The sequence below is a fragment of the Canis lupus genome, chromosome 6 (assembly GCF_003254725.2).
Source record: "Canis lupus dingo isolate Sandy chromosome 6, ASM325472v2, whole genome shotgun sequence".
NCBI classification, from domain to species: domain Eukaryota; kingdom Metazoa; phylum Chordata; class Mammalia; order Carnivora; family Canidae; genus Canis; species Canis lupus.
In genome coordinates, this window is record NC_064248.1 from 1993467 (window position 1) to 2018127 (window position 24661).

Genomic DNA, 24661 nt, shown 5'->3' on the forward strand with positions numbered 1-24661 from the left:
CAAGAAGGCTCTGCAAAGTGGGTGTTCAAATATCTTGCTGTTTTCTACCCTTGGTTTTTAGGATTTATCATATACAATCTGGATAAAATTCCTTTGTCAGATATATACACTGTGACTATTTCCCCCAGTGTGTCGATTTGCTTATACAACTTTTTAAAAAAATATTTAATTTATTTATTCATGAGAGACACAGAGAAAGAGAGAGAGGCAGAGACACAAGCAGAGGGAGAAGCAGGCTCCATGCAGGAAGCCCGATGTGGGACTCGATCCCAGGACTCCTGGATTATGCCCTGAGCCAAACAAAGGCAGACGCTCACCACTGAGCCGCTCAGGTGTCCCGGCTTCTACATCTTTAATGGTACAATCTGATTAGCTGAAATTTTAAATTTTGATTAAGTCTCATTTGTCACTTATGAAGATTGTTAGTATTTTTTGTGTCCAGTCCAAAACAACATTGCCTACCTCAATATACTCTCCTATGTTTTCTTTAAGGGCTTTATGGATCAAAGATCTAAATGTAAAAGCTAGAACCATAAAGTTTCAGATGAAAACAGAAAAATATGGATAGAAAAACCACAGACTGGAAAAAAATATTCATAGTACATATATATGAAAGTAGTATCAGAGGCCCCTGGGTGGTTAAGCCATTGGATCAGGGCATGATCACAGGGTCCTGGGATTGAGTCCTGCATCAGGCTCCCTGCAGGGAGCCTGCTTCTCCCTCTGCCTATGTCTCTGCTTCTCCCTCTCTGTCTCTCTCATGAATAAATAAATAAAATCTTAAAAAAAAAGAAAAGAAAATAGTATCCAGTATACATATAATGAACCTTTACAAATCAAGAATAAAATAACACTATGTTTAGAAAGTGGGTGAAAGAAGATATTATCCAAAAATACTATCCAAAAGCATAAGAAAAGGTGTTCAGTGTCATTAGCCATGAAGGAAATTAAATTAAAATGACACTGAGGTACTGCTTCAAACCTACTGGATTTGTTAAAAGAAATATTGACAACCCCAATACTGGTAAAAATGTGAAACTCCTCGAACTCTCATACAGTGCTGGTGGGAGAGGAGAATGGTACTCTGGAGACCTGTTTGGCAATTTCTTAAAAAGTTAAACATATATCTTCCCTATATGCTAGCTATTGAATGTCTAGGTATTTGCCCCAGAGAAACCAAAACATATGTCCAAAAATGACTTTTCCATGAATATTCCTGACAGTTGCAAATGGGAAAACACCCAACTCTTCCTTCAGCAGGAAAATGAATGAACAAATTTATCATATATTCACACAGTAGAGTACTTCTCAGCAATAAGAGAGGAGGAGCTGCTGACATATACAACAACGAGACAAAATGTAAAAAAAAAAATTACTTGTGTTGAAAGAGTAAAGTATGTAAGATATGATTCCATTTATGTGAAGTTTTAAAACAGAAATGAGTCATCAGAAATCAGAAAATGGTTGCCTGGAAAGGGTGCTGGGAATGATAGCATCAGGGAGGCTCTTTCAGGCAATGGAAATGCTCAGATCATGTTTTGGGAGGTGATTACAGGGATCTATATTAATGTGAAATCCATCACTCTGAAAACTAAAAATATGTATATTTTATTGTATTAAATAATACCTCAACAAAAACACATATAGAATGGGAAAACAAATCAATAATGACTGTAATGGATTTAGACACATAAAATATATATTTTAAAAAGCTACAAGTCCATTATATTACTGGGGGGAAAAGACCCTACTGGTCACCTTTAGAGGTTGCTATGGCACTGATTCATTATTCTAAAAAATGTTTAAATGAAAGGAAAGAATTAAGCATTAATCCTGCCTTTCCTGTTTGAACTGTATTTCAGAGTATCCAAATAGTTGATGAGATAAAGTTCCTTTTTGATAGGAGAGTTAGAGTTTATAAATGCAGAATTAATGTAAGATTTAAAAATCATCATTTCGTAGGCCCTAATGAAATAATGGATCAAGGCAGTGATCATTAGTGGCTGCCAAAACCCTTAGGTGAAAGGTTGATGAGGAACTTTTATAAAGGATGAGTCAAGTTAACAACACATGAATCCACTACTGAAACTTAACATCACAAAGTGTGAAGCAACCAGATGATATGTATCTCCTGATGTGATGCAATAGGAAGTTTACAGTATTACCTGAAGTATTCTTGCAGGGGAGGAAAGAGGGGAGGGAGGGAGGGAGGAAGGAAGGAAGCCAAATCTAGTAAACTTCCTAAGTCTAATTACAGTGGTTCCCCCTTATCCACAGGGGATATATTCCAAGATCCCAATGGATGCCTGAAACTGCAGATGTGCTGAACCCGAGATATACTATGGTTTTTTCCTATGCAAACATTCCTATGATAAAGTTTCATTTATAAATAAGGCACAATAAGAGATTAACAAGAATAACTACTAATAAAATTTAACAATGATAACAATACACTGTAATAAAAGTAATGTGAATGTGGTCTCTCTCTGTCTCTGCCTCTTTGTCTCTCTATCTCAATATATCTGATTGCTCTACACTCATCCTTCCTTCTTCTTGTGGTGACATGATATAATAAAATGCCTGTGTGATGGGACGAAGTGAGGTGAGTAATACAAGACATCGTGATGTAGCATTAGGCTACTATGACCTCCTGATGGCAATAAGTCAGGAGGATCACCTGCTTCCGGACCACAGTTGACCATGAGTAATGGAATCCATAGAAAGCAAAACTGCAGATAAGGGGGTGATTACAGCACAGTTTAGAGAACGTGGAGTTTAGAAGGAACATGTTAAAGACCTCAAGAGGAATCAATCTGCCAAATCCAGATTGTGAAAAACTTTACTGGACAAATGTCTTGGGGTGGTCTTCAATAAATGAATGAAAGGGGAATAATAAAGGTGAGGGGAGTATTATAGATTAAAAGACACTTAAGAAGCAACCATAAATGTATGTGTGTGTGTGTGTGCACGTGTGCACATGTATGCACACACAAGTATATATAGAGAGATCTCACAGATTTTTGAGAAATGTTTTTGAGAAACATGGTCTGGGTACTGAATTTTACTAAGTGTAATTTTATGTTGAGCCTATGTTAGCAATGCGCTCTAAAGTTTTTGCAGCTGGAATGATAGGAGTCTAGGGATTTGCTTTCAGAAAGCTGAGGGGCAGTAGCTGAGAGACACATAGAGAAATGTTGACATTTGTTGAAAATGAATGATTAGTACATTTGGATTCATTAGACTGTTCTATTTTGGTGTATGTTTCAAATTTTCATAATAAAATGTTGAATTAAGATAAAAGAAATTAACATAAAATGTAATGACTGAAAATTCTTCATTCTCCAATTTGTTCTGAGGGAAAAACATAGCAAGAGACAATAATCAAAACCCCTCACCCACTCAGGGTGGAATTCCCAGCCCATACAAAATTAGCATTAAAGAATTTTAGAAAGTCTATGGAGACCATTTTATTCTACAACTGACATCACAGTGCCGTCTGTCCTTTGGAAGGTCTCTTGAGGAAGATTTATTTGGGGTGTGTGTGTGTGAGCACATATATGTGTGTTTTCAGTTCTCCTAGATTCATTAGCTCATTTTTTCTTCTTTAAGGGAATAGCAATACATTTTAATAAAGATAGCAAAATGGCCCTGGTATCTAATGCCAAAAACTGCTAAATTCACTTTCTGTTTCCATGTCCTATAAGGCACTATTCTGCAGCGTGGTGAGAATATCATTTAGCAGTGAGAGCTAGAAGAGCAAGGCAAGGTGTCACTGAGGATTTTAAAACATTGCAGGTAGGTGGCTCATCAGCTGGTGTTCTGATGGGGAGTTTGTGGGGGCCTCACCATCTCCTTTTGGGAATCGTCATAGAAACAAACAGGTGAACACAGTGGGGCTGGATGAGCCTCTAGGAAACTCATGTACTTGTATGAAACGGAGGTATGTAGTAGAGATATGAAAATTCTAAACATCTTTAAAAACCAAAATCTTTTCCCAAAAAAATATGCAGAAAAAGAGATAAAGAGTTCTCACTTTAAAAAAATCTTTTTATGTGTCTTTTGGCCATCTGTAATGCCTTCTTTGGAAAAATGTCTCTTCAGGTCCTCTGCCCATTTTTTAATCAGATTATTTGCTCTTGCTTTTTTGGCATTGAGTTGTATAAGTTCTTTATACACTTTGCATATTAGTCTCTTATTGGGTATATCATTTGAAAGTATCTTTCCCCCATCTGGTGGGTTCTTGCCATTTGCAACAACATCGATAACTAGAAGGTAGAATGCTAAGTGAATAAGTCAGTAAGAGAAAGACAAATACCATATGATTTCATGCATATGTAGAATTTATGAAACAAACAAACAAAATAAAGAGACAAACAGGGCAGCCCGGGTGGCTCACCAGTTTAGTGCCGCCTTCAGCCTAGGGCCTGATCCTGGAGACCCGGGATTGAGTCCCACGTCAGGGTCCCTGCAGGGAGCCTGCTTCTCCCTCTGCCTGTGTCTCTGCCTCTCTCTCTGTGTCTCTCATGAATAAATAAATAAAATCTTTAAAAAAGAAAGATACAAACAAAGAAGACTCTTAAATAGAACAAACTGGTGGTTTCCAGAGGGGAGGGAGGGTGAAATAGACAATAGAGGATGGGTGAAATAGACAAAAGAGATCAAGAGTACATTTATCATGATGAGCAGTGAGTAATGTATAGAATTGCTGAACCATTATATACCTGAAAGTAATATAGCACTATATGTTAATTATAATAAAACAATAACAACAATAACACTATTTTCCTAACTCTTTAACAGGCCATTGGCTCAAACCATAAAAGGTGTCACCATGCCCTAGCTCCTTTAAGCGGCTCTAAGCCCGAAGTGCCACAGTCCTGCAGATCCCCTAGTGAAATAGTGAACACCCTGCATTTGTACTGGAACTCTTCTACCAATTCACGCTCTTGACTGGGACTCCATCCTACTCCTACATTCCCTTTGACATCTCTGGTAGGTTACAAAGGACTGCTACTCCTTAAACCCAATGTTTCTGACGGAACTCAAGTCTCCACCTATAGAACTTCCTCTGTGCCCCTGTTCACTAAGTGAATCAATCCAGTTGCTGGGCAAGATGGGAAACATCCTTCACATTCACTTTTCATTCATTCCTCCTATTCAATCACTCACCAGGTGCTGTTAATCATACCTCCTGAATGGTGCTCATCTCCACTCTCTCCTCTCCATGCCTCCCAAAGGACCAACTCTGGGAACCTACACATGCTCTTCTCTCAGCTGCCACAAACTCACTCTCTTGGTTTTTCTTTTATTCTGGCCTACTTCTCAGCCTCATTCCCAGTTATTCCTTTCATGCCTTAAATGTTGCTTTTTTTTCTGGGCTTCTGTATTTTCCTTTCTTCTCCTTTCTCTACACAACTTCTCTCTTTCAACTTTGGATATGATTGATGGACCAAGGATACTCAAGCCTACTTCAGACCTAAGCTCTCTCCTTAGCTTAATCTCTACACAGCCAACTACCTGCTGGACAATCTCCAGTGTTTCAGGGACTAAACAGAAAGCATCACCTTTCTGCCTTCTCACAACCCTCCTCCAATAGTGTTCCTTATCTCAGAGCAGCATTTCCATTTCCAGTAGCATTTCCCAGTTGCTAGAGCTAGTAATGTGGGCGCCAGCCTTGGCCCCCACTTCCCACTATTACCTTCATACACTCAATCTTCCCCTTATACTATCTCTTCTACTTTCTGAATTTGCCCATGTGTCTCCCACTGCCCCAACCATAGTCCACATTTCCTCACTGAGCCTTGCTTCCTCTGAGTCTACTCAGCTTTATAATTTATAATTTTCCATGTGGTCATCATAATGATCCTTTATTAAAAAAAGAAAAAGTCATACTACCTCACTTCCCTTAAATCCCTTCAAAGAGCCTGGGTAATGGTATACATGGTATTACACACTCACACACAAACACACACCACACCCATATGTGTATACACATACATATTTTTTTTTTCAAAAGACATTTTTCAATATGTTCACAGTGGTCCTTAAAGAAAAGCCACATTCTCGTTTACAAGTCTTCCATAACCCAAGCCCCACCCAGATTGTTATCACCACATGCAATATGTTTACCTCTTTCTTTCTCTACTCCAGACATCTGGAATGCCTGCAGTTTCCAGAATATTTCCCTTTCAGAATCCCAAACCTTTGCACATACTATCCTCTCTTCCTAAAATATTATTTTTCTGTTAAGACATCTTATTAAAGTATGACTGACACACAAAAAGCTAGCCTTATTTAATGTATACACCTTGGTGAGTTTGAAGATATGTATATACCTATGGAACCATCATCACAATCTATGTTATAACATATCTATAACCTCCAAAAGTTCCCTAACATACTCTTTATTAATTAATTATTACTGTTAGTATCATTATTTTTTGGTAAGAACCCTTAAATCATATGATCATCTCGAGATGCAGAAAAAGCATTTGAAAAGGGCAGCCCGGGTGGCTCAGCGGCTTAGCATGCCTTCAGCCCAGGGCCTGATCCTGGAGACCCGGGATCCAGTCCCACATTGGGCTTCCCACAAGGAACCTACTTCTCCCTCTGCTTGTGTCTCTGCCTCTCTCTCTCTCTCTTTCTCTGTCTCTCATGAATAAATAAATAAAATCTTAAAAAAAAAAAGCATTTGACAAAATTCAACATCTGTTCATGTTAAAAAAAAAAAAACTAAACAAATTAGGTACAAAAGAAATGTATTTCACATGATAAAGCCCATATATGATAAGCCCAGAGCTAATATAAAACTCAGTAGTGAAACTTAAATCTTTGCTTCTAAGATCAGAAACAAGCCAAGTATGTTGCCTTATTTGCCTTATTTCAGAAAAGGCATCAAAACTGAAAAGGAAGTGTAAAATTTTCTCTAGTTACAGATGACATGGTTGTATATATAGAAAATGTAAAGATTCCACCAAAAAACTGTTAGGTCTAATCAATGAATTCAGTAAAATTCCAGGATACAAAATTAACATACAAAAATCAGTAGCATCGCTATACAGTAACAATGTATCTGACAATGTATCTGACAAAAAGAAATAAAGAAAATGATCCCATTTACAATAGCATCAAAATAATAAAATACTTAGGAATAAACTTAACCTAGGTGGTAAAAGATCTCTACTCTCAAAACTGTAGGACATTGATGAAGGAAATTAATGAAGACACAAATAAGTGAAAGTATATCCCATGTTCATGGATTGAAAGAATTAGTATTGTTAAAATGTTCATACTACCAAAAGCCATCTATAGATTCAATGTAATCCCTATCAAGATTCCAATGTCACTTTTTGCAGAAGTAGAAAAAACAATCCTAAAATTTATGTGAAACTATGAAAGACTTCAAATAACTAAAGTCATCCTGAGAAGAAAGTACAAAGTGAGAAGCCTCACATTTCCTGATTTCAAGCTATACTACAAAACTATATCAATCAAAATGTGTGAAACAGACATAAAAATAGACATACAGACCTACGGAATAGGTTGAAAGCCCAGAAGTAAACTCCAACATATATGGTCAACTAATATATGACAAGGGAGCCAAGAGTACTCAAAAGAGAAAAGACAATCTCTTAAAAAGTGCTGGGAAAATAAGATCTTCACATGTAGTAGAAAGAAATTGGACTTCTATCTTAACACCACTCTCACAAAAACTAACTCAAAATGTATTAAAGACTTAAATGGAAGATGTGGAACCATGAAACTTCTAGAAGAAAACGGAAAAAGAGCTCTTTTGACAAGGGTATTGGCAATGATTTCTTGGATATGACACATAAAGCATGAGCAACATCACAGATAATAAGCAAATGGCACTATATCAAACTAAAAAGCCTCTGCACAGTAAAATAAGTAATCAACAAAGTGAAGAGACAACTTATGGAATGGGAAAAATATTTGCAAACTCTGTATCTGATAAGGGGCTAATATCCAAATTTATAAATAACTCATACAACTCAAAGGAAAAAATCAGTAATTGGGAAAAAAGATCTGAATAGATATTTTTTCAAGGAAGACATATGAAAAGTCAACAGGTATATGAAGTGATGATCAACATCACTAGTCATCAGGGAAATGCAAATCAAACCACAATGAGCTATGACTTCATGCCTATTAGAATGGCCATCATCAAAAAGACAAGAAAAGGACCCCTTCTACAATGTTGATAAGAATGTAAATCAGTGCACTCAGTATGGAAAAGTATGGAAGATCCTCAAAAAAATTAAGAATAGAACTACCATATGATCCAGAAATTCCACTCTGAGGAATGTATCCAAGTGAAATAAGAATGCTACCTTCAAGAGATATATGCACCTCCATGTTTATAGCAGCACTATTTATAATAGTCAAGACATGGAAACAACCTAAGTATTCATTAACAGAAAAATGAATTACAAATCGTTATATATGTATATCAATTGATTTGTCAATAATGAAATATTATTCAGCCATAAAAAAACGAGGAAATCTGCCATTTGTGATAATATGGATGGACCTTGACAGTATATGCTAATGACATAAGTCAAAAAGAGAGAGACAAATACTACATGATCTCACTTATATGCAAAATTTAAAAACAAACTCTTAGAAAAAGAGATCAGATCTGTAGTTACCAGAGGCAGGGGATGGAGGAAGGGGAAAAGGTGCAAACTTCCAATTATAAGACAATTATGTACTAAGGATATAACGTACAGCATGATGAGTATAGTCAACACTGTTCTAGGATTTATATGAAAGTTAAAAGTGTAAATCCTAAGAGTTCTCATCATAAGGAATTTTTTTCTGCTTTTTTATTTTTATTGTACCCATATGAGATGCTAACTAACTGCAGTAATCATGTCACAAAATATGTAATTCAAACCAACATGCTGTACCACTTAAACTCATACAGTGATGTATGTCAATTATATATCAATAAAATAAACTAATAAAAAATACAACACAAAGATCTACCCTCTTAGGGGATGCTGAAGGATGCAATGCAGTATTAACCACAGGCATCATGCGGTACTGGGGATCTATAGGATTTACTCATCTTGCATAACTAAAACTGCCTGGAATAGTCTTACTCCCACACTCCACACCCACACCTTCTTTGCCTATTTAAATTCACCTTATTTTTAAAGTCTTAAACATCATCCCCTTAGGGAGGCTCTTCCCAACTCCCTAGCCTAAGTTATACTCCCTTGCTAGGGATTCCCTTGCTAGCATCCTCCTAGCCTGTCTCTTCATACTGATCACACTGCTAGTTATTAGATGAATGGTTTTCCTGCCTGACCATAAATTTTATGGAAGTAGAAACCAGGTCAGTCACTGGTGCCCCCAGTGAAATCCGGCTAGAGCAGGGCGGGCAGTCAACACACCTCCTTTCTGTTCACAAGTGTTCCATTGAACTGTTGGCCACCTATAATATATTCATCTAGATTAAAGGCCAGTGCATGAAACCCCAAGGCCAACCCTATCCCTAGCTGACCAGGAGCTTCACTCTGAATTTTATTACAGATATACTCTAATCCTGTACAAGGAAGCGATTCACACAGCCAGGTATGACCAGTGCCAGCAGGGAAGGGAGAACCAAAGACTCATACAATCTAAGGAGTGGGAACACCAAACAGAGCTGGTGGTCTGGTCTCCCCCCAGGAGTGACCATTATCCAAATCACAACATTCACTAGATGTAGCAGACTTGGGCCCAAGAGTTCCAAATGGAAGATAAAAGTCACAAGAGGCTTCTGGACATCAAGGGTTCTGAATGTCAAGGGTCTTGGAGAGGGCAGGGGGATTTCTGATGGTTAAGAGGGGTGCTGGGATGATGAGTCCCAAATGAATGGAGGAGTGGCTGGGGTGGGGATCATGGCACCAGTCAGAGCTGTGTCATGTTCCTGTTTGAACTAAGACATCCATCTTCTTTTTTTTTTTTTAAAGATTTATTTATTTATGATAGACAGAGAGAGAGAGACAGAGAGAGAGAGAGAGAGAGAGAGAGGCAGAGACACAGGAGAAAGGAGAAGCAGGCTCCATGCAGGGAGCCCGATGTGGGACTCGATCCCGGGACTCCAGGATCGTGCTCCGGGCCAAAGGCAGGCACTAAACCGCTGAGCCACCCAGGGATTCCCCCCTTTTTAAAAAAAGATTTATTTATTCCTGAGACACACACACACACACACACACACACACACACACACACAGAGAGGCAGAGACACAGGCAGAGGGAGAAGCAGGCCCCATGCAGGGAGCCCGATGTGGGGCTGGATCCCAGCACTCCAGGATCATGCCCTGGACCAAAGGCAGGCATTAAACTGCTGAGCCACCCAGGGATCTCCGACATCCATCTTCTTCTGCCCTCAGTCATCAGCACTCCCAGGCCTCAGATTTTCAGACTCAAACTGGGACTGTATGTATACCAGGCCCCACCCCCGATACTCAGGCCTTCAGAGTTGGACCAAACTACACCATCAGCTTGAAAGAGACAAGAGATAAGGTGGGAAGAAAAACTGTGAGCAAGAGACCAGTGTGAGTGGAACACCTTTGGGGGTCTGGGGTTTTGGCCACTCCAGACAGCCTATAATTTCCAAATGACCCTTTGAAGGGGGCAGTCCTTCAAATCTGCTGCTGTCGTTACCCTAACTGGCTCAGGAACCATGAAGACCAGCACCTGTGGGTAACCCTGCAGGTCTTTGGAGTCTTGAACTCAAGTGGACTGGGCTGGGCCAGATGGCAGGGATGCTACCCTTGGGCCCACTTGGGTCATGAGAATGGCATCCCAATCCCTTAGGAAAATGACATGGCCCCAGAGACACCATGCACCATGCAGCCAGCAGCTGTGGCAGCCAAATCAGACTCTGCTGTTTAAGAACATCACTATCACTCTGAGCAAACTAAAATACACATATCCTCTGCCTATTGCTCACCATGACGTGAGTCTGATTCTTAGCCATGACTGTTGCTGAGCCTCCTGTAAAGGCTTCACCAGGGGGAAGCCCCTGGGGCTCCATCACCCCTGTGCCTTCCCATACCCTCTAGTTTACTGACCTGCATCATGAATCACTGGTTCACAAATACTTACCAAAATGTACACACACACACAGTCCTTGGGGTCCTGATCAAGCAAAGATACTTTCTGAGAGTCTGAGGATCTGGTACAGTCCTTCTCTTGTCCTTCTTTGGGAATGGCTGCCCAACAGGATTCAGTAGACTTGTGTGCCACTCTTTTTTATAAGGCTTCAGAATAAGATAGTGCCTCTTCTTCCCAGAGAAGTCTGATATATTAGGGAAATCTGAGGCCATCTGATTTTACACCACTTAAAAGTAATCTATCTGGTCTTCTGTCCTTGGAGATTTTTTTCTCTCTTACCATTTAGACATGTTACAATAATATGCCTTGTTAATAGTTTCTGATTAATGTTACTCAGTACAAGATGATATCTTTCATTTCTTTTTTTTTTTTTTGATATCTTTCATTTCTAATCTCATTTATTTTCTGGGTCCTAAAAATATTTTTTTCCCTTTCCTGTATCAATTGCTTTGGTCACAGGCAAGCTGCCTTTCACCTAAACAACAGCCCAAGAATCAACCCTGCTGGTGTTTTTTTCTCCTGAACCATAGTAGGACTTTGTACTTTTATTCTTGTGATACATCTACCCTTCCTGAGGATGGAAATCAAAAGTAATAAAAAATGTCAAAGAAGAGTCAGAAAGATTGCAGATGGACCTATTTCTTGGTGAAAAAAATCACAAAGGAAGTGTTCTCATATCAAAACTTTCCTACTTAACTAAAGCATAAGATTCTGTGTCATTTCTCTTTTTTTAAAAGATTATATTTGTTTATTTTTATTTTTAAAATATTTTATTTATTTATTCAAGAGAGACGTAAAGAGAGAGGCAGAGACATAGGCAGAGGGAGAGCCCGATGCAGGACTCAACTCCAGGACCCTGGGATCACGCCCTGAGCCAAAGGCAGACGCTCAACAACTGAGCCACCCAGGAGTCCTTAAAGATTGTATTTATTTATTTGAGAAGACAATGAGTAGAGCAGAGCAAGAGAAAGAGCATGAACAAGGCAGGGGGCAGAGGGAAAGGGGGTAGCAGAGTCTCCAGTGAGCAGGAAGCCCGACACAAGACTGGATCCCAGGACCCTGAGATTATGACCTGAGCCAAAGGCAGATGCTTAACTGACTGAGCGACCCTGGCGCCCCAATTTTGTGTCATTTCTTGTAGGTTCGTTTCTATAACTGTATATGTGTGTGTGTCTTTGTGTGTATATCAAACAAAGCTCTGATTTTTTTTTCAAGCAATAGGAATGGCTTTCTTAACAATGTATTTACTATTCCACGTAATTTGTGTTCTGAGCAGCATAACATAGCACAGAATGAAAGATAATGAATATAGTTTGTAAAACAGATTACTTCATGTAATCAGAAACCCCATAGTTGCTTGGTCCAAACACCTGCCCGGTACCTTCACGGGCTGGTACCCAAGAGGGCCCAGGCCGTGCAGGATGGGGGGAGGAGGAACGTCTCCCTGTGGGGCTGCGGTGGCTGTGAGGGCCACCAAGAAGAAGGCCTTGAAAGATGTGGATCCTCATCTGAGCTCCTTTCTGAGGAAAGGTAGGCATTTGCCAAGAAGCGGGCTAGGTCACGGTGTGGAACAGAATCACCGGGGAAGCTTGTTAAAATACAGGTTTGCTGAAATGCACCCCAGAGCATCGGATTCAGCAGGAATGAAGTGGGGCCCGAGAATCCGCATGTGTAATAAGCTCCCTGATGAAGTCAGTGCTGCTGGTCGAGGACCACACCGTGTGAACCAAAGAACAGTGCGTGTATACGGCAGCTACAGGGACCCTCGATGCAGGCTGTGGCCTTGAAGACCCCATAGCACTCACCTCTTGCTTTAAGCCCTGACAGAAAACCAAGGCTTCTCCAGAGTTGGCTGATAACTCACAGGACCACATGATCAATGGGAAATAAGGCACGAACAGTCCCACGTCTCCAGTGGGACACTGGATATACCTGAGTATACAGTAAGAGGCAGGTAATCGCACTGGAGGGTGGCATCTGTGCCCTAATCCATGTGAAGCTTTCAAAAGGCGTGCAGAGAGCAGCCAGGAGCTGGACTGAAGTACAGCTAAGGCTGGGAGCCGGCTCCGTGGACTGTTCACTCCAGCCTGTTCACAAGGAGCAGTGGAGTAGAACTCACCGGCCCCTGAGCTGGTGCGACCCAGGCTTTGGTGTGCTGGCTGTGCTTCAAGGTGGAAACGGCCAAGCCCCCTGCCCCCTTCATGGGTGGGGCCAGCCACACAGCACTGTCACTATCATCACCACTGAGCCTGGGGGGCAGAGCACCCCCCACAGACCTTTGCAAGGTCCAAGTTGGTGCAAAGCAAATGCTTTTCCAAGTGTGGGTAGTCCAAAAGAGTCTTCCCCAGTCGTAGCACTGAATTCTGCTGTCGCAGCCTGTGTTCCCCAGAATGCAGTGGGCAATGGCAATCAAATCTGGGCATCCCCCCCTGTCCCCATAATCCCTCTACCTGTGTCCCTAGCTCCACAGGGGCAGTGCTCCACCCACCATCTGGTTCTCCCCTCTGTTGGCGACATCTTACTCTTCATGGACTTCCTTCTAGCAGCATATAGAGACATCCAAATCTCTCTTATCTCAAAAATAAAAATAAAAAGCTTAACTCTTTCAATGTAGGGCTTCTATCAGCTCGTTTCTTTCACAGATAGGTACCTGGAACAAGTCATCACAGACTCCTAACAGACCTTCATCCCGGCCTTAATCTAACAGGCTCCTACTGAGCCACATGCCGAGCATGGTTCTAATGCTTGGGACACAAAGGTGAGCCCAACAAAGATCTGGGTCCCATAAAGCTTGTAATCTAGTGAGGGCAAGGTAGAGAAAAACAATACTCATAATAAATAAGTTCTAGGGCATGCCAGAGGTCAATGAGAACTCAAAAAAAAAGGGGGGGGGGCAGCAGAACAGCACAAAGAGAAATGAGAAGGGCCGGAGGAAGGTTAGAGGTCTAAGTTATAGGCCCAGTTCAACATGCTGGGCCCAGATCTTTTTCTTCAGTTAAACTCCAAATGGATGAATGACAAGTATATTCACTATAATCACTTATTCATGGGCTTTTTAATTTCAGGGCTTTACAAAGAAATCCTATACAAATTCCATCGAGGAAAGAACCCAGCCTGACATGGAAAGCACAGGAAGAGACTGCAATCCTCAAAAGGGAGTGATTTCAGGAGGCAGGGAAAGTCCTCACCATCCCCTTTCAGTCCTGCAGCCCAGAAGGACATGACATCATGAGGGCACGCCGCCTTTCATTCCACCAAGGGTGTTGAAGGGTAGATGTGGGGCTGATGGGAGGTACTGAGCAGTTAGGGATAAACAAGAGAGATCAGATGTAAAAAGCAGGCTTTGACTGGGGTGGGCGATCCGTCCCAGTGTCTGCCCAGTAGAACGAAAGTGAGTGTGGTAGAGGGATGCAAAAGAAATTCAGTAAATGTTAAACCTTACAATTGTTTTCTGAGCTGTTTCCAACAAGCCTGCTTCCCAGGGGCTCAGGTATGCAAAGGTTCGGGACAAAGGGCAGTGGGCACAGAGGCCCCAGCTGGGGGTGCCCCCACTACCTCCTCTGTGGCATGGATGAAGACATGGAGTCAAGTGGTCACCGTGTCCTCAAGGAGCACCCACCCCAGCTCCTGGCTGGGGTTCGTTTATCTTAACTCTAAAACAAAGAGGTTGGAATGCATCAATGTGGCCAACTTGCATTTTTTCTACACTGGAATTCATTTTTTTTTTTCAAACAAAATCTTAAGCAAAACACAGTACAACTGACCCCTGAACAACACGGGAGTTTAGGGCACTGACCACCTGCGTGCAGTTAAAACTCCATAAATAAACCCTTGACTCTCCAGAAACTTAACTACTCATAGCCCACTGCTGACCAGAAGCCTTACTGATACCTTCAACAGCAGATTAACACGTATGTTGTGTGTTATGTGTATTATATCCTGTATTTTCATGATAAAGGAAGCTAGAGGAAAAATTGTAATTAAAAAGACCATAAGGCAGAGAAATACATTTACAATATTATACTGTATTTATCGAAAAAGTCTGCATATAAGGGAACCCGTGCAGTTCAAGCTTGTGTTAAACGTCAACTGTATATAACAAGATACCTAACAGTGAGGCTGATCTGGGCTGGGTCCAGCAAGAGGCCCATTCTGCATCTTATCATTCCTCTCCCCCCCACCCTCCTTAGAAACATTTCTAAGGAAAGGAAAAGAAAGGTCCCACAGAACATGGTCCCCCTCTCTTCTGGCATATTCTGGCATCTGATGGTTCTCTGGTGCACATGAATTGTCAAAATGCATGAGATAGAAGTACTCATTGAGGAGATCATCTAATTTTAAGAAAAACTTAACGGAAGAATTAAAACTGGATGGAAGCGGGAACCAAACTCTCTGGTCATGTCTAAATTGGGTCACCAAAGCATGAAACACATTGTTCAATCTTTGGAGAAAGGAAAGCCCAGGGGAACCCCCCCCCCCACCAAAGAGGGTACAACCCTGCTGGCACATCCTCAAGAGCGAGGCTGGGTGAATGCCTCTGCCATTTACCAGCCAAAGAAGCTTTAAATACACATTCAGGGTGACCAACAGCTCTGCTCACAAACATAAATAAACCATGGGGAGAAACCATAAATAAACCATAAATAAACCATCCCATGGGGGATGCCACGCACAAACCTTGATTCCAAGTTCGATATTTTCTCCCCCATACACATCCATTCCAGGGTCGAGAAGACCGATTTCACCAAAAAACTTCCTGTTGACCACAAAGGAGCAGCCAATCATGGCTGGAGTCCTGCGGGAGAGAGAAAGAAGTTACAGTCAGCTGACAGGTGTATTGTTCGGCCGAGAGAAAGAAGGAAATCCTACCATTTGCAACAGGAGAGCCTTGCAGGTGTTGGGCTAAGTGAGATAAGTCAGACAGAGAAAGGAAAATATTCTATGTTCTCACTTATATATGGAATCTAAAAAGGTTGAACTCATAGAAGCAGAGTAGAATGGTGGTTAGTTAGAAGGGGGAATTGGGGAGATGCTGGTCAAAAGGCTCTACACTTGGAGTTTGAAGATGAATACATTCTGGAGATTGAGGGCACAGCGCTGTGATTATAGTCAAGAATACCTGCACCACGTACTATGAGACTAGATCTCAAATGTTTTCACTACAAAGTGAAAGATAATTATGTGACGTGAAGGAGACACAGGCTAATGCTATGGTGGTGATCATACTGCCATATATCAATGTATCAAGTCAACGTGTTGTACACCTAACCCAATGTTACATGTCAATTAAATCTTAATTTTTTAAAAAAAGGGAGAAGCTAAAGCCACTAAGGTGATAGTACCAGAAGTCCCTCTGCAGGCAATGTCACAACAGGTGTTGGATTTCACTCTGGCAAATCAAGAAACTTCCCTGAAGTCCTCAATTCTCATACTACCTCTCTCCCTAAAGCTCTGTTTTAGCTTCAGACCAATTAGGATACCCAAAGCATCCAGTGGCAACCCGGCTTCTGGGAAGCTTACACAGGATGTTCTCACACACACGGGGTCTGCAAACATAGCAACGGTTCCTGTGGCAGCTCTGGCAACAGCTGCGTGACAAGATGAGAACCCCTGGGCAATAGCAGAGAAGCTCAGAGGTAAGGACCAAGAGGGAGAAGACTTATCCAGGAGACCATCGGTGCCAGGGGAGACCACCTCAGCCCGCTGAGAAGGGTGCCCAGTAGGAAATATGAAAAGTATCGGCAGGGTGGCCTATGACCATAAAGTCTGGAAACAAAGATTTGCACTTTTTTTTAAGATTTTATTTATTTATTCATGAGAGAGACACACACACACAGAGAGAGAGAGAGAGAGAGAGAGAGAGAGAGAGAGAGAGGCAGAGACACAGGCAGAGGGAGAAGCAGGCTCCATGCAGGGAGCCCGACGTGGGACTGGATCCTGGGTCTCCAGGATCACGTCTTGGGCTAAAGGCGGCGCTATACCGCTGAGCCACCTGAGCTGCCCCTGCACTTTATTTTTTAATATATTTATCTCCTTGATGATTTCTTCTAGAGTGGGCTGTAGGCATAAGCTGGCTCAATGCAAATCAGAGGCAAAAACCATCTGAAGCAAAGCATCAAGGATGTATGTGCAGAAGTGATGGAAATATGGTATTAATCCACCACGTTCACTGCAATTCCACAGGAAGCACAAAAGCATGCATTTCTAGTGAGGGACAGCTCACTGTGCTCTCCAGAAAAGACTCTGTGGAGGACCAGGCAAAAGCCAGGCTGCCACAAGCCACAAACACTGTTAATGCTTTCCAGAGGAAAAGAGACAGGAAGGCCAGTGAAACTCCCCTGGGGCCACCAGGAAGCTGTTCTTTAGGTGAAATTTTCTTGAGCTGAACCATACACCTCAATGTCAGAGGCTCATTTGCTCTTGACCTTGAGCTTGAGTTTCACCTGAAGGTCCAGATTTCTGATTCCATGGAACACCTCTTGGTACCCGTGTGGTAGGGCAGCAGAGAGGCACACTGGAAAAATCAGTGCTCAGAGTTCATCAGGGTAGTTTGAACGTTGGTGTTGCCACTGAGAACCATACTTGGGTGATGTTAATGGAATGCTCAGGATCCCAGGTAAGTCCCTACAGAGTATTGCTTTGTAAAGAGATGCAACGTGCACAGAGGAGGGACCCGATGAATACCGCTCCTCTGCCCTCTCATCATGAGGCTCATCTGCAATGATTTCTCCAGAAATCATGTGAGCCCATCCCCGACCCCCAGGCTGAGTTAACTGAGCCAGGAATGAGTACCAAACTCAAACTGGGTCAACCGAATCATGTTTTTCCTAAAACTCTGAGTTGGGATTAGGGGGATGCTGGAAGTAAGAACCACATGGTCTCATTCATCTTCAGGACTCAGGGCACCATTTTGGGGCACCTGCACTGGTCCCCGTGTACACGTGTGATTGTGCAGAGGAAGGAAGCAGATGAACGGAGGGGAATGAGGCCTTGGCGAGAGACTGCCTGGTGGCTTTGGCCTCCCATCAGCTGACAAGCCCAGCTCTGTTCTCTGCCCCTGGGTCATGCGAGAGGTCCCCCGAGTCCTTGGGCTCTATCTCCTTGACTCACACTGTGAATAGGTTTCTGTTTTTCGCCACCCAGCAGTGATGAGAACACATGTTATCTTCTCCTAGTTATGATCATGGGAGTGAGAAAGGATGTGTTATCACGCAGCCAGGAGAGCAAACTGCAGCGAAGAGTCATTCTGGGGGAGCTAAGCACCGAGGTCCACCCAAGTGATAGAGAAATGCCAGCTTCTTGGGCATGGGCGGTGCAGGGATCTGTAGAGGACCGGGAACAGAAGGCAGCAGCAGAACACCTCAGTTTCCTTGAGGGCATGCTGAGCGCATCAAGAAATTCTGGTAAGCTAGAACCATCTCCCCAAAGCCTACGCTTAGCATCCAGCAATTCCCAACATTACCATACGCACATGACTAAGATCCTGCCCCGAAATGCTGTACTTTCTAGTGCCTCCAGGGCAAGCAAGCTGCTGAAATCAGATGGCACTGTCAGGCAACAAGCACTCTCGATGGGCTGGCTTTGGATGAAGGGTGCTTCTCCTGCACCACCCACCTGCACTACCATCGCCAGGATGGCTTTTAGAAAATGCAGAGCCCTGAGTGTGACCCAGAATCATGGAAACAGGTCTCCAGAGATGGGACGCAGGAGCTTGGGTCTGTTGCAACAGCTCCGTCCTGCCGAGCCATCTGTCCCTCCACCGGTCAGGTCCCCGAGGGCAGAGAAGTTATCCCCCTGGCTTCGTGTTGGTTCCCAGGAGCTAGTGCCTCCCTCGCTGGCACAGAGCCGGCAGCCGTCGGCTGCTGCTGAACAAAGGAATAAATAGAACAGGTGACTGTCCCTGCGGGGCTGGGCTCTGTGAGGTCTCAGGGACACACCAGCTGAACTGGACCGGAACCCAGGGACAGCAAGGAAGCGTGCTGTAGCTAGGGCTGACCAGGAGGGGTGAGGAATGGAGGAGGAGGGGAGGGAGGACGAGGAGGACATGGAGGAGGGTTGAAGAGGAAGGGGGGACGGGCTTCAAAGCAGGAAACTTGGACTGTTGAGGAGTGTAGACAGGCTGCTTTTACTTCCAGCTCCCTCTTCGACTGCCCTTCGGGAAACATCTTTCCCTGTCAAGCAGCGTGATATTTAGTATAACCGGCTTCATCTGAATACTTTTCACCTGCAGTGGCGAGGAGAGAAGAATTCACAGTAGGATTTGCCCTGGGTCCCCTCTCTGCCAGCCACAGCTCTGGTCAGCATGTTCAACCAGGTGCCCTACCATGAGCCCTAGGAAGCCTCACGACAGGACTGAGAGGTCCTCAAGGGTCTCCTCATTGAAAGAAGGCCAGCTGGCACCAGGGCCCATGGGAGACCCCGTAGAGCAGGCCTCAGGGCACAACCAGGGCAGGCCCTCAGAAGCTGAAGGTGAAGGGTGGGTGGCTGGTCCTGAGGAGATGGAGACGTGGAACAGACACGTGACCCTTACTGTCGGGGCTGGCCTGTGAAAAGGTGCCCTAAAGGCCACAGGGGGAAAAACCTGCCACGGTGTCAAGAGGAGGAACACAGCATTCCACATCTTGGCTCTCTAGTGAGGTGGCACCAGACAGGGACAGTGGAAGAGGGAGGCTGGGACCAGCCTGGAGATCAGCCCCCAGGAGGTGGCCTTGCTGCTGTCACTAGGGAGGCCAAGGCTCCCACGCTACAGGAGCAGGGCTCCGAGACCTGCCACACCGTGCTGGGAGGGGTTCAGGGCTCCCAGCAGGTGGATTCTGCGGAACTGGGGAATGTGGAGACTGAAGAATGAAACACGTGTCCCCACCCACGGCTAGGGCCAGCCAGCATTTCTCGTGAGGTCAGTGGGACAACTGCTCTGAATTCTGGAACTCTCCAATGAGACTGCTGATGAGCAGCTGTCTTTCTGCACAGGGAGGAGTGGGTGTCCAGCAGAACACCATCTCCCAGCCCCAACCTGGGAGCCGCCACGCTGCGGGCAGGGCTGGCCAGACACCATCCTTGGCCAAGCTTGCTCCCCCCCAGTCTCCCTGCCACCCGTGCAGGGGTGCCCGCCCCGGCTGATGGTGCTGCGGGATCCTGGGACATGCGCCTACTGCCTTGCTCCCCAGACTCAGCTGCAGCTACCACCATCAGTGCAAACATTTCAGTTCGAAATCATTCAAAAACGATAATCATATTAAGGGATCTGCCAAAGTCTAATAGCTCTATTACAGAGGAGAAGAACAGAAATTAAAAATAATCACTTTTATTGTTGCTGTTGCGCAGAATATATGCAACATGTGCAATGGTTCCAGCCGGGAGGCAGAGGAGGAAGGGAGGCTTTCCACCCCCAGCTGAAACCTTCTCGATGGCCCTGCTTCCTCCTCTTGTAGGTGCCGAAGGGCCCCTCTGGGTTCTAAGTGTCCCCTCCAAGACCCCTCACTGGCTCCCCGTTCTCTCCCCACTTAAGGACAGGATCTTCCTTAGCTTTGCTGTCCTACTCACCACCTGCTCAGCCGTACACCTCCCGGCTTCCACGGCCTGGCCGCTCTGGCCATTCGTCATTCAGAAAGTGTGTCCCAGTTTATGGCTGTACCCCCTCCTCAGAAGCATCCTCCCCAAGACCACCTCCGTCTATGCAAGTCCTACCCACCCTTGCAAATGCATTTCTTTCTGAAAAACATTAATCTTCTATGTCACACACACACACACAAAAGGAATCCCTACCTTAGAGAAAATACACCTTACAAAAACAAGGAAACAAAAATCCTGGCTCTCTGACCAAGCAGCCTCAATTCTAATGACCACCCCCAGCTTTCCGGCTCGCCTCCTTGAGCGCTGCGGCCCTACCGTCTTTCTGTCCCACTGGCCCTGCAGACCCCTCTCTAGCCAGCCTAAAGCCACATCAGCTGGCTTCATGGTCCCCTGGAGCCATCCCCCTTTGCTGTACTCAGCTGGCAAAACCCTAGTGCTGAGGGATGCAATCCTCTCCTGCTACACACCTGAGCACACAGTGGGATGCAGGTGGAGAAGCACACAACCACATGGGCTGGGCTTGTTTTAAATCCAGGCTGTGAGCGTCCAGTGGGGCCCTGTGCTGCCCTGGGTTCCTGCTCCTGGGCCGGAGTTACTTCTCCCTCACCCACCTAGAAGGTTCTGCTACATCTCCTTTCTCACTCTCAACTGACTGCCTTGCTTCCTACTTCTCTAGAAAGGCAGCAAACCAAAGAGAATGTCCCTGCCTCCCACATCTACTCACTGAGGGCTGTCACCTGCTTTCCTTACCTTTGTTATAATTGAACTCTTGGCTCAACTGAACTCGTGCTCTTAGCCGAGGCCAACCCCTCCACTTGTTCTCTCCTGTTACTCAGGACCTCGCTCCAGCAATCCCCCCTCCCCTAATACACCTGTATCAAATGTCTTTTCTTGTACTCTGTATTCTTGATGCTTTGGCATCTAGGGCCTTGTGCATGGGGGAGAGACTCCCCCTCTTAGGGCCAGCCAATTCTTTTTTTTATTATTAACAATAAATTTATTTTTTATTGGTGTTCAATTTGCCAACATACAGAATAACACCCAGTGCTCATCCTGTCAAGTGCCCCCCTCAGTGCCCGTCACCCATTCACCCCCACTCCACGTCCTCCTCCCCTTCCACCACCTCTAGTTCGTTTCCCAGAGTTAGGAGTCTTCATGTTCTGTCTCCCTTTCTGATATTTCCTACCCATTTCTTCTCCCTTCCCGTCTATTCCCTTTCACTATTATTTATATTCCCCAAATGAATGAGAACATATAAAGTTTGTCCTTCTCCGATTGACTTATTTCACTCAGCATAATACCCTCCAGTTCCATCCGCGTTGAAGCAAATGGTGGGTATTTGTCATTTCTAATGGCTGAGTAATATTCCATTGTACACATAGACGACATCTTCTTTATCCATTCATCTTTTGATGGACACTGAGGCTTCTTCCACAGTTTGGCTATCGTGGCCATTGCTGCTATAAACATCGGGGTGCAGGTGTCCCGGCGTTTCATTGCATCTGTATCTTTGGGGTAAATCCCCAACAGTGCAATTGCTGGGTCGTAGGGCAGGTATATTTTTAACTTCTTGAGGAGCCTCCACACAGTTTTCCAGAGTGGCTGCACCAGTTCACATTCCCACCAACAGTGCAGGAGGGTTCCCTTTTCTCCGCATCCTCTCCAACATTTGTTGTTTCCTGCCTTGTGAATTTTCCCCATTCTCACTGGTGTGAGGTGGTATCTCATTGTGGTTTCGATTTGTATTTCCCTGATGGCAAGTGATGCAGAGCATTTTCTCATATGCATGTTGGCCATGTCTATGTCTTCCTCTGTGAGATTTCTCTTCATGTCTTTTGCCCATTTCATGATTGGATTGTTTGTTTCTTTGGTGTTGAGTTTAATAAGTTCTTTATAGATCTTGAAAACTAGCCCTTTATCTGATACGTCATTTGCAAATATCTTCTCCCATTCTGTAGGTTGTCTTTTAGTTTTGTTGACTGTATCCTTTGCTGTGCAAAAGCTTCTTATCTGGATGAAGTCCCAATAGTTCATTTTTAATTTTGTTTCTTTTGCCTTGGTGGATGTATCTTGCAAGAAGTTACTGTGGCTGAGTTCAAAAAGGGTGTTGCCTGTGTTCTCCTCTAGGATTTTGATGGAATCTTGTCTCACATTTAGATCTTTCATCCATTTTGAGTTTATCTTTGTGTATGGTGAAAGAGAGTGGTCTAGTTTCATTCTTCTGCATGTGGATGTCCAATTTTCCCAGCACCATTTGTTGAAGAGACTTTTTCCCAGTGGATAGTCTTTCCTCCTTTGTCGAGTATTAGTTGGCCATACAGTTGAGGGTCCACTTCTGGATTCTTTATTGTGTTCCATTGATCTATGTGTCTGTTTTTGTGCCAGTACCACACTGTCTTGATGACCACAGCTTTGTAGTACAACCTGAAATCTGGCATTGTGATGCCCCCAGCTATGGTTTTCTTTTTTAAAATTCCCCTGGCTATTCAGGGTCTTTTCTGATTCCACACCAATCCTAAAATAATTTGTTCTAACTCTCCGAAGAAAGTCCATGGTATTTTGATAGGGATTGCATTAAACGTGTAAATTGCCCTGGGTAACATTGACATTTTCACAATATTAATTCTGCCAATCCATGAGCATGGAATATTTTTCCATCTCTTTGTGTCTTCCTCAATTTCTTTCAGAAGTGTTCTATAGTTTTTAGGGTAAGATATATAAACCATTAGCCAACCTTATTAAAAAGAAGAGAGAGAAGACTCAAATTAATAAAATCATGAATGAGAAATGAGAGATCACTACCAACACCAAGGAAATATAAATGATTTTAAAAACATATTATGAACAGCTATACGCCAATAAATTAGGCAATCTAGAAGAAATGGACGCATTTCTGGAAAGCCACAAATTCCAAAACTGGAACAGGAAGAAATAGAAAACCTGAACAGGCCAATAACCAGGGAGGAAATTGAAGCAGTCATCAAAAACCTCCCGAGACACAAAAGTCCAGGGCCAGATGGCTTCCCAGGGGAATTCTATCAAACATTTAAAGAAGAAACCATACCTATTCTCCTAAAGCTGTTTGGAAAGATAGAAAGAGATGGAGTACTTCCAAATTCGTTCTATGAGGCCAGCATCACCTTAATTCCAAAACCAGACAAAGACCCCACCAAAACAGAGAATTATAGACCAATCTCCCTGATGAACATGGATGCAAAAATTCTCAACAAGATACTAGCCAATAGGATACAACAATATATTAAGAAGATTATTCACCATGACCAAGTAGGATTTATCCCCGGGATGCAAGGCTGGTTCAACACTCATAAAACAATCAATGTGATTCATCATATCAGCAAGAGAAAAACCAAGAACCATATGATCCTCTCAATAGATGCAGAGAAAGCATTTTACAAAATACAGCATCCATTCCTGATCAAAACTCTTCAGAGTGTAGGGATAGAGGGAACATTCCTCAACATCTTAAAAGCCATCTATGAAAAGCCCACAGCAAATATCATTCTCAATGGGGAAGCACTAGGAGCCTTTCCCCGAAGATTAGGAACAAGACAGGGATGTCCACTCTCACCACTGCTATTCAACATAGTACTGGAAGTCCTAGCCTCAGCAATCAGACAACAAAAAGAAATAAAAGGTATTCAAATTGGCAAAGAAGTCAAACTCTCCCTCTTTGCCGATGACATGATACTCTACATAGAAAACCCAAAAGCCTCCACCCCAAGATTGCTAGAACTCATACAGCAATTCGGTAGCGTGGCAGGATACAAAATCAATGCCGAGAAGTCAGTGGCATTTCTATACACTAACAATGAGACTGAAGAAAGAGAAATTAAGGAGTCAATCCCATTTACAATTGCACCCAAAAGCATAAGATACCTAGGAATAAACATAACCAAGGAGGTAAAGGATCTATACCCTAAAAACTACAGAACACTTG

The 24661-nt window shown here is 43.4% G+C and overlaps 1 protein-coding gene across 2 annotated transcripts in view; it reads right to left on the reverse strand.

The window, feature by feature from the left end:
- GALNT17 (polypeptide N-acetylgalactosaminyltransferase 17) overlaps positions 1-24661 on the reverse strand; it is a 432211-nt gene that overhangs the window by 96104 nt on the left and 311446 nt on the right. For both annotated transcript variants that reach the window (XM_025425743.3, XM_049111043.1), the window contains one exon: positions 15808-15925. In XM_025425743.3, coding sequence (XP_025281528.1) covers positions 15808-15925 — 118 coding nt within the window. The remainder of the gene's footprint in view (positions 1-15807; positions 15926-24661) is intronic.